Source organism: Dendronephthya gigantea, unplaced genomic scaffold, assembly GCF_004324835.1.
Source record: "Dendronephthya gigantea isolate DGI-Jeju-01 unplaced genomic scaffold, DenGig_1.0 000006F, whole genome shotgun sequence".
Classification (NCBI taxonomy): domain Eukaryota; kingdom Metazoa; phylum Cnidaria; class Anthozoa; order Malacalcyonacea; family Nephtheidae; genus Dendronephthya; species Dendronephthya gigantea.
In genome coordinates this window covers 1,408,013-1,423,583 of record NW_021163016.1, presented here as the reverse complement: position 1 = coordinate 1,423,583, position 15,571 = coordinate 1,408,013, and the positions used below count along the sequence as shown (strand labels likewise).

Sequence of the window (15,571 nt, the reverse complement as noted above, 5' to 3'; positions counted from 1 at the left end):
GATTCCAGTGAACCGGAGCTGGAAATTCTCATGATTTCGGATAAAATATATCGGAAACACAAATAACGGTATTTTTAAAACTTAAAAAAAAAACTATTTTAAACAATCTTACGACTTCTACATATATTTTTAAGGAATAAATACTTTAAGTTAAGAACAGAACGAAACGTTTACGTGCATTTACATATCTTTGACACGATATGCGTATTCTATATGAATGGAGAAAACATTCATCTCTTTCTATGAACAATTAAAAATTACCATAACAAAAAAAATGGCGGATGTACATTTAACCAGAATGCATTGCGGTTGGAAATCGTTAAAAAAAGCAAACTGACGTGTTGTAAAGGACAGGCATAAAACAGGAAGTTATTTCCTTCGCTGTGTTAAAATTTCACGTCATTAGGTGTTTTTCTTGCCATCTTTTTTTAGTCAATCATTCTTAATGCCCGCAATGCACTCTGGTAAAATGAGCATGCCGCTATCTTTTTCGTTACGGTAAATTGAACAAGACAATTAAAATAAGCTAAAAATAGGAAGATAAAATGATATTTTATACTTTGAAGACTGTCTGGCCTCATTCGATCATGCGCAGTGATGTTGTTCAACTGCTGAAAGCATCTTTACTCCCTCCTTGAAGCTTTTCCAACATCGCTTCAATATTCTGTAATCTATCCCTCAACTCATTCAACTGGTTTTCAAAACCCTCTTTCTTTTTCTCAGCAGCCATTGCTTTTAATTGTTCCTCAACCTCATCATCTTCAAACAACTATACGCAGCAAACAGAATTTTTTTTATTCCATAAATATTTAAAACTGGAAAAGAATAAAAATGGGGAGGAATATCCATGTACTCTGCTAATAGATGGCTGTGATGATCAATTTATGATTATGACGACAACCTGGAACTTTTGATAGTCGGGAAACTTTACTTAACAAATGCATGGAAATTGAAAGAGGCCGTCCAAATTTCCCGCATTTTTGTTGTTTTAAGAAATCTGACGATATTATCTATTTCTTAATTGAAATATGAATAAGATCCAACCTATCTCGTTAACAATCATTCAAATTTCGCAAAAGAGGATTGTCATCAGCAACAGGAACTTCCACTGAACACTGTGCATTAGTTTTTTACTCTGTGGCTGTGCTTTATCGATAGTATAGTAAAGATGTCCAAAACATTGCTACTTTAACATGCCGTTACGCATTATACACTGACTTTAACGATTTAATTTATACAAAGCAGAAGTAGGAGATTTACCTTTCCAACAATACCTTCCATATTGATAAAAAAATAACGTAATAATCGCGTGTTAAAAATTGGCGATAGGAAACCACATTTTTCTACGGTTGAGAATTGGTTGGACATGAAATCTTATTGGCGTATAAAAATCCCAATGAAATCATATTTCCTTCTTTGTCACATTCAATTGGACAATTTCCATCACTAATTGCATGGATTATTCCAAAATTATTCCGTAATCTCTAATAATAGAGCATACCTTATTCCAATGGAGTATTAGCCACGACGGTTGACATTCATCCTCTGGCTGGTCCTCAACGTAATCTTTATATGTAGGCGATGGGAGGAATGGAATATTGTGTAAATTTCTTTCCAATGTAATGACAAACCTCGCCTGAATGGTAAAAATACCACCAGAATATAGACTTTAAAGGCAATAGAGACCGTATCAAGTTGACAGCATTGAAATAAAAATTTGCATTTTTAATGTTTTTCTGGTGCACCAAAGGTTGAATAACGGAGAGAGACTAACGACATCATTATGCTAGCATGACTATTTTTTGCGCCAGTTTATGGAAATTATAGGGTATCGCAATTAATTTCTAAAGAATGAGTAAAAAATATCAACGCACGTAGGCTATACGGCTGGAAATTTGCCGCATTCGTTCAAAAAAACAACACATGTGAACACATGTGCCTGATATACAATTGTTTTTGACAGTTTATGTAAAATGTATTGTAAATGACGATGCCCGGAAAATAGCTAGATATAATTAACCATGTTTATTAAACGAACGGGTTAATTTCTTTTCTCGACGCCTTTCCTGATTGTAATGTACACACATACGGTTTTCACATTTGTTTTCATGCCAAAACAGTTTTCAACACCGTCAATTTACAATAGAAGTTGAAGCATTTGAACTTTTCAGGCAATTTTTCGATTGTGTGGACAGGGCGTATAAACAATAAAATCAACAAAAAGGATTTTTAAAACGCTCAAAAACGACGTTCATGCGCACAAAGCCTAAGTTAAATACGATTAAGAATATTTAACTTACTATTAAACTTATTATACCTTAGAAATTCTTTTCCTTTCTTTCGAACGAGCCATTATGCCATTAATATCCCCAACAGCAAGAGCAGTGAGCAAATTCATCACAGTAACGGAGATCATAAGAATAAAAAACACAAGAAGTATCTTTTGCAAAACGTGAAATGGTCCGCTTTGTAGAAAAATATCCCGATAGTCCAACTCTCCAGTCATCATGACCAATGTTGTCAGAATAGAAATTGGAATATTTTTGAAACCTTGATCTAGATGAATTAGCAGCGAAAATGACAGCGAGAACGCAACGATGAACAACAAGACGAATGGTAACACCTGTTGTTGAAAAAAACCCAACATTTCAGTGCCACAAACTTTAACATAAAAAATTATATAAACATATATAAACAAACACCTTCAGTGTAACAATGAACTATGATTTCCCAGCAATTATTAAAATACGGGAAACTCTGCTTCCAGTGTGTTTAAATACTCCTTCGAAGTTCTACAAGTTTAACCTATACCTGGCAGACGGTACGAAAAACTCTTTTAGCCATTATGATGTAGATCCCAAACAATGAAAATCTTTTCAGGAACAAGGAGAAGTTAATCCATCCCAGAAACACCGATATAACTCCAGCTATAATCTGTACTTTAGTCTTCGTACTTCCTCCAGGAACCACATAAATGACAGCGCAGATGAATATCACCCATTCGATGTAATTATCGGAGTTTTTTATATAATTAGCAGTATTTAGACGAAACTATACAATATGAAAAGATGAATTAGGCTGTGTTATGTTACATTGAATGGCCACAAATGCCAAACCTGAAGTATTTCTTTGATGAAATGAAGTGCACAAAAGGCCAAAACAATAAGCGATAATGCAATCATTCCTGGTGATTTTAAGTTGTATAGCCCTAGAAAAAATGAAAAATATTTTCAGTTTGAGCATTTTGCATAACACAGTATGAATTGAATAAGATAAGACTTGGCAAGATTGTAGTGCATTGCATTGTATCCCATTTTATTGTATCATCAAATATCAAATATCACATCCAATATTGTATTCATTACCAGTGGCGTAGCCAGTCTGACGATTTAGTCATGCTATGCAAATTTTATGTTATTATCATTATTTATTTCTTTAGAAATTCATTGTTTTCACAGTCAATGAACACCAAAATATTAGCATAGCATGACTAAATTGTCGGGCTGGCTACGCCACTGTTCATTACCTTCACTTTGAAGAGTGCTATATACTGTTAAACTGAGCAGGAATATGAGGTAGAAAAAAACGTTGAAATAGAACCATTTTTGAACACCATTTGAATGCATCTTGTAGTTCAGGAATCTTAAAACTAGTGGATGGCCCAAACAGTCGTCTCTTTTGTTGTTGACCATACTTTCAATTGCTTCAAGCTTGCCATCCGCTTTGTCTTCAGCTTCACAAAAGAAGTTTAATTCATTCAAATGCACCATTTAAACTACAAATGTTACGTTTAGCCGAGTATAAAATACAGCGCACATGCAGAAAGGATTATTGAGGCAGCAAAGTCAAAAATAGATAAAATTAAGTAATGAAGTTATTTTGTGCTTATTTTTTTCGAAAAAAAAAATTTCGATTATATTGGGATTCCCTTTGTCTGAGGTCAATAGTGCGCAAATTCCTTTGTCTCTCAGAAAATAATACAATGGTTCCCTGATTCTTAGAAGTCAGTGTAAATCTGGCCTTACAAACAAGGTTATATATTCCACAGCTACTCATTCGTATATATACTATTATTATGCATTACTAATGCAATCTCGATTGTGATTGGCTAAAAACCTACAGATAATTCTCAACGTCTTGCCACCTACAAGACATTGAAAATTATCCGTAGGTGACGTAATTTTTTGCCGCTAGTTTGTTGTCAATAATGGCGCAGATTTCCTCTCTAAAAAGGAAATATATAATAAAACAATTACATAATAAAACAATTACATAATAAAACAAATTAATTCTCGATATCACACTCAACCTCATTCAATCATTGTTAGATATTATACCTCAACTGTAAATTATCCAATCAGTAAGCTCGATTTGTGCCACGTGATCAATAGATTAATCATGCATGGAGTTCCATCGAATTTTCCTAACATTATAAGTAGTGTTGTATAGTGAATTTAGTGGGATTCGTGGGATTTTTTATCGTGGGATTTATTTATCGTGGGATTTATTTATCGTGGGATTATTTATGTGACGTCATAATTCCACGTGTTTATATTTTCATCCACGTGTTTTTATAACACGCGAGGAATGCGTGCAGTTCACGTAAACGAATGACGTCATATATGCACGTGCTTCTATTTTTAGGAGCGTGCTCATTAATATAAACACGTGCTTTTTTTGTTTATATAAGACGTATTATGTTGTTTTATTTTTTTTGTAATATCATTTCATTATGGTTACTCTTTACGCTCCTAAAAATAGAAGCACGTGCATATATGACGTCATTCGTTTACGTGAACTGCACGCATTCCTCGCGTGTTATAAAAACACGTGGATGAAAATATAACACGTGGAATTATGACGTCACATAAATAATCCCACGATAAATAAATCCCACGATAAATAAATCCCACGATAAAAAATCCCACGAATCCCACTAAATTCACTATACAACACTACTATTATACTATAAAAGTCGAATACCCCGCTGCAGCGCGGTATTCGAGTTTGCGTGTACCACGCGTGGATGCCTCGCACACGAGTGACACGACTAGATCAACAATTTCAAAATGGAGGGAAAAGATATAATATACAGTTGTTTCGATATATATAATTTGTATAATGTACAGTTGTTTTGATAATATATAATTTATAGACCTTCGGCTCGGGGAATTTGATAAAATATTTCCTTGGGAAGATTTATGCCTCGGGCGGAGCTCTCGGGATTTATATCGCATAAATATCGCACTTATATTTTTATAAATAGCACTTTAGCTCTTTGGAGAGACTTCACACAACGTATTTAATACCAAATGATAACAAAGATGGTTAACATAAATTAAACTTGCAAACTTACGATTTTTCTGTTTGAATGGAAAGAACAAATATATCATTTTTCTTTCCACTTTCATTTCGCCATAAGAACGGTGGGTATGATATTTTTGTTCATCAACACACAGGTCAAAAATCATCAATTGCGACGTCGGCTGTTTTTTTAATCAGTTGTGCCATAATACAATCAGCACCAAAATACGAGTCTTCAAACAACTGAAAAAAGCCCCGAAGATAATTCGTAAAAAGATCCTTACGGTGATAGTTGAGGTAATTTTATTAGCGGATGTATTCATGCGATGGCGCGTATTTCTAGAATGACATTATAATAGACCTTATGCATAATATAACGTAACAGACCGTCACACCTGCAAGGAATTCGGGTCTTTATAGTTACAGTGAAAAATTCCCACTTCATAATTTCCCGCCAAGACTACAAGACCAGAGTTCCTTGCAGGCGTCACGGCTTGTAAGGTCATTATGCATAAGTCTATTTTTAGCTACATCCGTGTACGTACATGTATATATAGCTATTTGTTTACCTCTTTAAGTAATTGTGTTTTTTTATGTTTCATTTTTTTTTGTGTTGTACAAAACTCGATAATTTCTTTGATAGATTGCTCGGCAGTTTCAAAATGTCCATACGCACAATCCAAGATGTTGAGTCTGGCCGTCTTCGTGTCGCTTTTCATTTGCGCACCTTTCTCCAACAGGTATCTTAGTATCTCCGCCTTTCCGAGCTTTGTGGCATAACCAGCTGCACTAATGTTTATCTCATCCGTGAAATCGATCATTTCCAGGAACTCATTTTTTTCCAGCAGAAATTCCACGACAGCAAGCTCCCCGGAAAGCACAGCATAATGAAGAACAGTTTGATCTTCTGGACTATGTAAAATTTAAAAAATTATACTTTAAACTAACTATTTCAGTGGTTTTTGTTTGTGAAGCCTTTACATGAAAATTGACAGTCCAAAACCGTAACACGTTTTCCTTGAAACGTGAAATTCAGACGTTAAGTTCTTACGTTCTTTGTAAATGATTTGCTTCTTGTTCCAAGAAAAACTCCATTAACTTGACGTTTCCTTTTCTAGCGGCCTCTAAGAAAGGCTGATGTTTCTCGTGATCACCATTCAGCAGAGAAGCTACTGCGTTGCGATCCTTTTCTCTCCAGACGAGAAGACCCAACTTTAGAATCTATTTAAGAGTTAAGTGTGGATACTTTCTAAACTATGCTACGTACGGCACAACCATGTCCACAACTTAACTATTTTGATTATTATATAAACTGAATCAGAAGTAAGGCCATAAGGAATTTCCTTAACTGAATTTATCACGCAAAAGGCCTTCAATCAATCTTCGTGCCGAAATGATTAGTGCTTGGAGATTTTTGCTTCATACATGACATTGGCTCGATTTTTACTGAAACGGATCATCCGCCTAGATGAATTTGAGCAAGTAAAAGATAGTTCGTCTTTTAGTTCGTCCGTGTGTAGACGCGGCCAAACAGACGAATCCGTCAACACGAGCTATCCACAGAGTTATTCTATTCAGAGCAATTTGAATGGGTCGCTCGTCTTGACCAATCATCCGTGTGTTAGTATAAATACGGAGTGAGGACAAACTACGAAAAATTCATCATAAAATAGCATCTTGTGCACTCATTTTACCACATAAACAACTTCCCAACTCCTGTGGACTTTCTAAACGCGCGATTCTGTTTCGTCTGACATATTCGTCTACACAGTACGCACAGATAGTTTGTCGTGTGTTTATACTCAGACGAATGATCTGTCTGACGGATCGTTCGTCCAGACAGATAATCCATCTCTGGTATAAACCGCGCCAATTACGCAGTATTGCATGGCAGTTGCAAAGTCATCCGTCAGGTGCAACCGAAAGATTTGCAGGAAGAATACCTCTCGACGCCGGATTACCTCTATATCCACACTGTCAATCAGATGGGCAGCGAATAGATCAGCTTCATTTGTAGTGTGTTCTAAGAGCATTTCGAAGCTCTATCAAAAGAATATAAAACATTGAGGAGTTAGTGCATGCCTTGGAGAACGCTCTTATAGCTATTTCAACTAATAGGGAACAGATTACCAGAACTAGTAATTTATACCAGGAGGGGTAGTCTAACTAGATTTTGAGCAGCTTTGCTTATAATTGCGTTCGACGAAGGAGAACGCTTCCTAGCCGTATCATATCGAGATTTGCGATGCCAGATTTGCCTCGTTCTGATGTGTCGTCATAGCAACTGGAGACCATGTGCTCGCTCTATTTTGATATTTTGTTAAATTACTCATTTTGCGGGTAACCTTTTGATCACATACACTGTGACGTTATAATGTTGACATTTTTGTTAATGATCGGTAACCAAAATCAACACATTCCGAACGCACATCAATAATCTGTGATTACTACCAGTATATTGATATATGCCGGCATAGTCACACCGGGTAGAAAACAGTTTACGTAAACACCTAATTTATTGTATAAATTTTTACTGTAAAATCATTATTTGGAGAGTCAAACATACAATTCGCATGAATGAAAAACATAATCAAGCATATATTGAAATATCATTATTTGATAGTTGATTATTCAACTTTAAACTATTCAACCTATAATTATTGAATTTACAATACCAATTTTGAAACGACGTTGCGTATTACCATGCATCTCCGTATAGACCCTAAATATTTTATACCTGCTCATATTTCCCAACTGCTGCAAGCTTTATTGGTGTATTTTCCCACTCGTCCTTTACATTAATAACCTCGGTATTCTTTCCGAGCTGAAAACCCAATAAAAAAATTGAAATTAAAAATCCTTGCAATCACTATCAAGTTATGGAAAAAAACCCATGTTTATTGTTTATAGCAATCAAAAGCTTCTGATCCTGCATGCTTGACTTCTTTGAGTAACATTTTCTGTGGTATTCAATCGTTCATTTTGAACAATTCAATTTGTTTATAAAATTGTGTTTTTAATATACATCAGTAGCGTCAATATTTTTATCCTAGAACTGGAATATTACTTATCCGCAGGATTACAGAAATTAATAAACAACGAATTTCAACCACAAACTCTTCGTTTTCTATTTCTTCCAGGCAGTAGCGTAGCCAGCCTGTCGATTTGTCCCGCTATGCTAATATTTTAGTGTTCACTGACTGTGAACACAATGGATTTCTAAAGACATGAATAATTATAGTAACTGGAAATTTACATAGCGGGACAAAATCGTCAGGCTGGCTACGCCACTGCTTCTAGGCTAAACCTTTTGTAAATTTGCTCTTACAAAAACCTGCATAACAAAGATTTCGAAAAACCAAAATTTTCCTGCTAAATTGATGTTTTACGTTGTGTTTTGTAACGGAAAGAACAAAATGAGACGAGGCGGCTTGGGCTACGCTTGTCACGAAGCCTTTCTCACGCGTCTTCTCTAGCTGTGTAGTGAATCGTAAACTCTCTATTGTGCGCAGCCGATCAAGCGTTTTACAAAAATTATGATTTTAAATTACTTCAAATACGCCGCTTTGTTGTCGAGCAATAAATTTGCTCCATGTTCTCAAGTGTTCATTAGGATGAAACATTGCACAAAGAATACTAATGAACGTGACAAATTATATAATGTGCCATCCTTCATGGTACTTTACCAGTCATGTATAAAGCAACCAAATGTGACTTCTTAGGGTTGATCTAATTATAAAACTTGTGTTGTTTAAGCTCTTGTACTTCTGCATGTTAAAATTCTATTTGTATTGTTTTGTCTTTTAAACTTTGCAGGACCCCTGCTGATACCAGCATGTAGTTCGTGTAGAAAGGGCCTTATCCTGCTGAAAAAAAATCTTATCTATTTATCATTTATCTAATTTCATTTCATGGGCTAAAATACTTATGAATTATTAAAATTATTATATAGAATCAACTTATAACCTACGCTTTCCAACTTTCCAAGAAGATAACATAGAATAGAAGGGTTCTTCACAGCGTAGTGGAAGACATTTTTACCATGTTCGTCACGAGTCGTAAAGAGGTCATCGTTACGTTTAGGATCCAAAATCAGTTTGACAATTTCACCTTGGTTTGCTTTGACCGCTCTGTTGTGTTTAAGGAAACAAAAAAAATACTTCATACACAAAAGCTTCGCTTAAACCATGCAGTGGTGAGTTGTAACAGCTAGTTCACATCTGGATATATTAACATTTTAAATTGCCTTTGAAATAATAATTCAATTAATTATATATCTTCTGGAAACTTTGGCGAATGTTGCAATTTCATTGGCTAAGAGGAGTGCGATTTGAGCATTAATTGCGCCCTTTGCGAGCTGTAATTGCACTCTTGCTCATAGCAAAATTTAGAAATATAAAAATAATTCTTAAATTTTTACAGCAAAAAACCTGATTAGCCCCGTTCTTGTGTAACTCGTGAAAGGCCTCTTGCTCGTATTGGAATAGGTCTATAGAATTTTAATTTACAATCTTCGTGCATTGGCCTAAATCAAACTCACGGGATTGGTCAAAATCAATCACGTGGTTTCTTGTTGCCTGGTGACAGATCATGCATGGAAATCATAGTTTTTTCGCGATAACCCATGAAAATCGTGGTTTATTAAAAATGACAGCCTGCAGCGAAGCTTAGATTTTCAATGCTGCAATCAATGAACTCAGATTGTATATTAAAAGTGTTAGAGACTTTATGTACAAATAATCGCACTTGCCGACCATACAATGAACTCGAAATTTCAATATCGGAATTGCAATATTGAAATTTTTCGTTCATTGTATGGTCAGCGCGTGTGTTTATTTGTGAACAAAACACTCACAACAGTCTCTAACCCTTAAATATATAAAACACATAATTCTTACCTTATAAGAGGTGTGACTAAATCTGCACCTTTATGTCTATCCTTATTCTGTTCTAAACATTTTTTTGCCAGTTCATCACATCCTGAAGCGCAAACATTGCTAAAGAACGACTCCCATTCTCCATTTTTCTTACTCTCCTGGTCGAAACATTGCTGCCACCAACGTTGCTCCATAATGAGGTTAAGAACATTTGGTTTTCCACTTTGAGATGCAGGATAAAGAATAGAATGGCCCTTTCCATCAATGTTTTTCATGACCTCAAGAAGTTCAGTTTCAGGATCTATATTTGATTTCAAAATTTCAAAAATCTGAGTTTTGTTCCTGTTGGTTATCGACGAATAAAAAATTAAAAATCTTGTGGGTATAAATTTTAACTGAAAATAGTATCAAATCAATAATATTTCATAATAGATATGACATATTTCTTAATAATATATTATCGTGCGCGTTTTTTAATCTTGAGTTTAGAATAAGATTATTAGATTCATGTTATATATATATAATATATATGCAATATATTATATGAACTCACATTTCTTTAGCATTTCTTCTATAACATCCGCATGGTCATTTAAGGCCGCTACATGAATTGGCGTTTCATTATGTTTATTTCGCTTGTTCACGTCTGGTTTCCTATCAAGCAATCGCTTAACCACCTCCATATTGTTACGCTTTATCGCCAAAAGAAGTGGTGATGACCCATGACTGTCCGGAATGTCTGAAAAATCGTCCAGGAATTTCGGTCGCTCTTGTAAAACCTCCATCGCTTTGATTGAAGAATTTTTGTTTGCAATAAGGTGAAGAGCAGTCTCTTTTGGTCGTTCGCTCAATGGCCAGAAAGGTAAACCATAGCGGCGGTGAAACAGATGAATATCTTCCTTCCTTGTTATGGGATGCTTCTCATAAATCTCAGAAAGCACATGTAAACAACTCAAACTGTTCAGTTCAACAGCTTCTAGTATACGACGTTGAATTTCCTCGATTCGGAACTGTGATTCTTGGAAAAATTATACATAGAAAAAATTATCCTAGTAAAGCGCGCGAAAGAACTTTAAAAAATCTTGGAAAACTTCAGCGTTTAGTTGTTGTTATATTATAACTTTTGTGATATGGAAATGAGAACAAGTTGAGATGATTTCGCTGCGCAAGATGCGGGATATATTTTTTCCGGGGAAAACTTTTTTATTATTTAACAAAAAAACCAAAAGCCGGGTACATTGTAGTCGAAAACTTCTTTATACCCGTTTTCCGTCTTGTGTTTCAACTGCATGAAGTCTTGAGTTTTTAACATTATGTTCTGCGGAGTTTGTTTCGTTTTATAAGTATATTGTGGCCCATAACACCTATATATTAGTAAGAGATGCAATATTCGAATATTCGCACATATTCTGAGGGATAGTCTAGGAAAAATTTCGCGATGTCCTGTTAACAAATTTTAAACAGAATCTTTTGATTCAGAATTGTTGCCTATAACAAACTTGATCAAAATATCACTTTTCTATAAGGACAACAATTTCGCTTCTTGGAACAAAATTACACTATGCTAAGTTAGGTTTTTTTACCCTTTATCTTCTTGGGCGTTTTTTCTTCTAAAGTTTGCTTCATGCCGTCTGTGGTGTCTATAAGATTAAAACCCATCATGTACATTAGCTGTAACCAAGAACATAAATCAGGGGATTTCCCCTCCCCCCCCCTTGCATGGACACAATTTATTTTCTAATTTTAAAGTGCCATGCCTAAAAAATCCTTAGAAGCTAAATATCTAAAGCATGGGTCAATTTAGCCTATATAATTGAACTAATGCTCATGAAACCATTTCTTTATATTCTCTTTTATACCTACCTTTTTGAAGGAAAATCCTTAAGTTGTGAGCATCGTCAAGATATATTGCTGTCGCAATGTTACAGCACCTGATCTTAAATATCTCGTCTACTATACCCATTGTACAGCCCATTAAATACTGCTTTTCTACAAACGATAAAAATAGTTGTTCATTGACTGTAAAAACAATAAATTTCTAAAGAAATGAATATTTATAATATTTATAACAGGCCGGCTACGCCACTGAAAGTTTTCAATGCCGCTTTGCGCGGGAAAATTCACCTACGGTTCGTGCTTTTTCACGTTTTCCGAAAGTCTCGCAATTTACCATTTAGTATTCCTTTATTGAATTAATCCGGATCCGCCACTGGTCTGCAGCATGATTATGACTCTGGTTGACGAAACCTTGCTCAAGATATTTTACTATTATAATTATGTATTATATTTGTACATGTCATCCATGTCATCCATTCTATTACGTAGGTGGTCGAGATATACACAATACATGACGCGTGGATGCGAGGGATCATTTTTTAAAGCAATATTAAGATAAGATTCAGTTGTATGGTATATTTAACTAAATTATAAAACTATTTATTCCTGAACAGTAATAAATAATGTTTTAATATATAAGACTTTTTTGCCCGTAGTTAATTAAAAGTGGAGTTCAAATGTTGGACAGCGCTTCATCTAAAAAAATCACTAACAAAATAACAGGGTGGAGTTCCTCCCCCACTTTTTTTCTAGTTTACGTATACATAATCCTTTCGCGATATTTTCACCAACAACATGAAAAAAATGTACCATATAGAACTAAAAATTACAAATTGTTTACACTTACCTGCATCACGAATTTGTGTATTTATATATCTTTCGTCTGAATTTGGTATCCTCTTTTTTGGTAAGGTCACATTTAACTTCGAAGAGGGGCTTTGAATTTCTCCCAGGATGTATACTTCTTGTTCGGTGACTGAAAAAAAAACAGATGAGAAATGTGGTTCATTTGCAAACCAAATGCAGTGACCAAATATTAGTTCTGTAATTTGAATATAACGATACGACCTTCCTTTTCCTTGTTTCAACTAACAAACAATATCATTATGAAATTTCGAACAAAATAATTATTCAAGTTTCGTTTAGATCTTATTTACTGAATGACGTAGCTACAGCACAAAAGGTTTCAGAATATTTATTTTGCTGAAATATTAAAGAATATGGTAAAACTGCCCGAAACGTTATAATATAAATTTTTTAATACTTCTTATTGTACATCCTGGAGAAAATGATATTAAAAGGAAACATGAAAAATTGCAGAGGAGAAAGTTTAAAAAAAAACATTAAAAATAACTATTCCAAGAGTGAAAACCTGGTTTACTTCACCTCTTTCCTTTTCAAACAACGGAGTAAGTTCTTGCTGTGAAACAAACTCGACGCAGTCTGTGGTGCGAAAAAAGAAAAAAGATGAATCTGAAGAACAGTAATCGGGAAACTTACCAATCTTGGACTTAGGAAAAGTTTCGTTTTAGACCAATCAGCAAGTTTGTTAACATTTTTAGTAACCCCATCAAAATGCACAAATATGAACATGTATCTCAGTAAAAAGCCATTTGCCACAATTGCCATGATATATCATGAAGTATTAGTCTGAAAGGCTTAGCTTGAAAAATGTAACCAAATACCTCCTTGTTAACGTGAGCACTAGCAGCATTGATCCATAATATCAAAACCGCGTGTAAACCGATGTTTTTGTGCATAAGTTACTGAACGTAGATACAGCTCTCGTGAAAAGCAAGGTATATTAGGGCTGTAGCTAGAAGCTTAAGCCACCTTATGCCCGACTCATTCTTTTGCCCGACTGATTATACTTTCTTTCTCTTAATTTCTTTGTAATAATTTATCAAATGTCGTTTTTTGCATGCATGTAAATCCTGCAGAGAATACTGTGTGTAAATTAAGTTTAAAAATTAATAAAAAACATAGTTAACACTTTAATTTAATAATTCTTTACCTGCCGGTAGTAATGGCTCTTCTTGACCAGGAGTAGCTCCAAGAGAGCAATTTATAACTGTTTCAAGACAAGACATTAAAGCTATGTATGTATATGAATAAAGGGCCGTCGCTAAAAGCCTAATTGGGGTGGGGGGGGGAAGTTGTATTAATATACCCATGTTCCTAAAAGTCTACAACCGTATAAACAATAGCTAACGAAAGAAGTCAGTTGGGCATGAGACGAATACAGCTGATTCAATTAAGTTTGTGACAGGCAATAGCCCAATGTATATTCCACGCGCAAGAGGCATGAAGGGATTGATGGCATTTTATGCATAATTATGCAACGAATGAAGTTATTATTGGAAAAGCATGCATTGATGAGTATAAATATAATCATCTCGTGGGAATAGTGTGAGGATGAACTTAAGGCTGTTATTATACTGTATAGCGGTAATGTGGAATACACGTTGTTTTGTATTATAGAAATAACCGAAATCTGCTAATAAACCGTAGTGTAAAAATGCCCCGTGCTTACAGTGCAGACCTGCGATGGAGAGCGATTTTTTTACTGATATTTGTGGACTATCTGTACAAGCGGCTGCTTTCTTCTTGCAAATATCACAGATGTCGGTTCGTCGCTAGGTTGGCAAATTTCAAACAACAGGAAACGTTAACACGGAGATCCACCAAATGCACTATTTATCAATCTAACTGTTTGCTCGCATGTTCCTTTGGGAATTGCAAAATCACCGCTTTTTTCATATGTGTCATTGTTTGGTCGAATGATAACATAATAAAATAATTAGCGTCCATTAACGACACCATTCAAAATATGTCGATGCATTAGTCAAATGCACTGGACCCATGACACTGTTCGCGCTTACAATTTACATTTGCCTATTGCCTGTCACAAACTTAATTGAATCAGCTGTATATGAATATGCACTGAGCAATTATGCTTCTAGGGGCAACCCTGGATTAGTAGACAATATACACGCTATTATATTAACCTAGTTCTACATAGATTGTTTTCTATATCTGGCTACATTGAATATTCCTCATTAGAAGTTTCTATACACATGCAACATATCATTTATAATATCATTTAAATGAACGAAACAGAATTCACTAAAAACAATGAATCAGAACTATATGTATAAGATATATTCCTATATAAGTGAGATATATACAAGGGGTACTTTGTAATATAGAAGTGGGTCGAAAGAAAAAGTTTTAGAAGGAAACTTATAACAAGGAATTTTTATCACTTTCCGTTAGATATATGGGGACAAATACATATTAGTGTGATAAGCATAAGATTGCTAAAAATTCGGTATATGCATGAGTAGACAATATCAGACAGTTACCTGATATTGATATCTATATGTAGGGCCCAGGTATATTATTTATATCCCGAACAAGTGCGAAGTGCTGTTCGAGGGTAGGAGATTAGGAATTATACTTAGGTCAGTACCGGATCCAGGTAAGTCAGGATAAATTATCACAGCTCAATAAGAAAGTTCGTTTTTAACGGTGATCAGCGGGAATTAATATTT

At 34.8% G+C, this 15,571-nt stretch overlaps 1 protein-coding gene across 2 annotated transcripts in view; it reads right to left on the bottom strand.

Moving 5' to 3' along the window:
- Positions 1 to 3,646: 3,646 nt before the first annotated feature.
- Positions 3,647 to 15,571, bottom strand: part of LOC114516444 (serine/threonine-protein phosphatase 6 regulatory ankyrin repeat subunit C-like) — a 39,000-nt gene continuing 27,075 nt past the window's right edge. For both annotated transcript variants that reach the window (XM_028535926.1, XM_028535927.1), the window contains 14 exons: positions 14,032 to 14,088; positions 13,404 to 13,460; positions 12,865 to 12,993; positions 12,045 to 12,170; positions 11,765 to 11,821; positions 10,735 to 11,199; positions 10,203 to 10,482; positions 9,275 to 9,434; positions 8,042 to 8,128; positions 7,266 to 7,346; positions 6,356 to 6,525; positions 5,874 to 6,216; positions 5,357 to 5,547; positions 3,647 to 3,733 (listed from right to left, as the gene is read on the bottom strand). In XM_028535926.1, the coding sequence (XP_028391727.1) occupies positions 5,461 to 5,547; positions 5,874 to 6,216; positions 6,356 to 6,525; positions 7,266 to 7,346; positions 8,042 to 8,128; positions 9,275 to 9,434; positions 10,203 to 10,482; positions 10,735 to 11,199; positions 11,765 to 11,821; positions 12,045 to 12,170; positions 12,865 to 12,993; positions 13,404 to 13,460; positions 14,032 to 14,088 (2,099 nt within the window). In that variant the 3' untranslated portion in view covers positions 3,647 to 3,733; positions 5,357 to 5,460. The remainder of the gene's footprint in view (positions 3,734 to 5,356; positions 5,548 to 5,873; positions 6,217 to 6,355; positions 6,526 to 7,265; positions 7,347 to 8,041; positions 8,129 to 9,274; positions 9,435 to 10,202; positions 10,483 to 10,734; positions 11,200 to 11,764; positions 11,822 to 12,044; positions 12,171 to 12,864; positions 12,994 to 13,403; positions 13,461 to 14,031; positions 14,089 to 15,571) is intronic.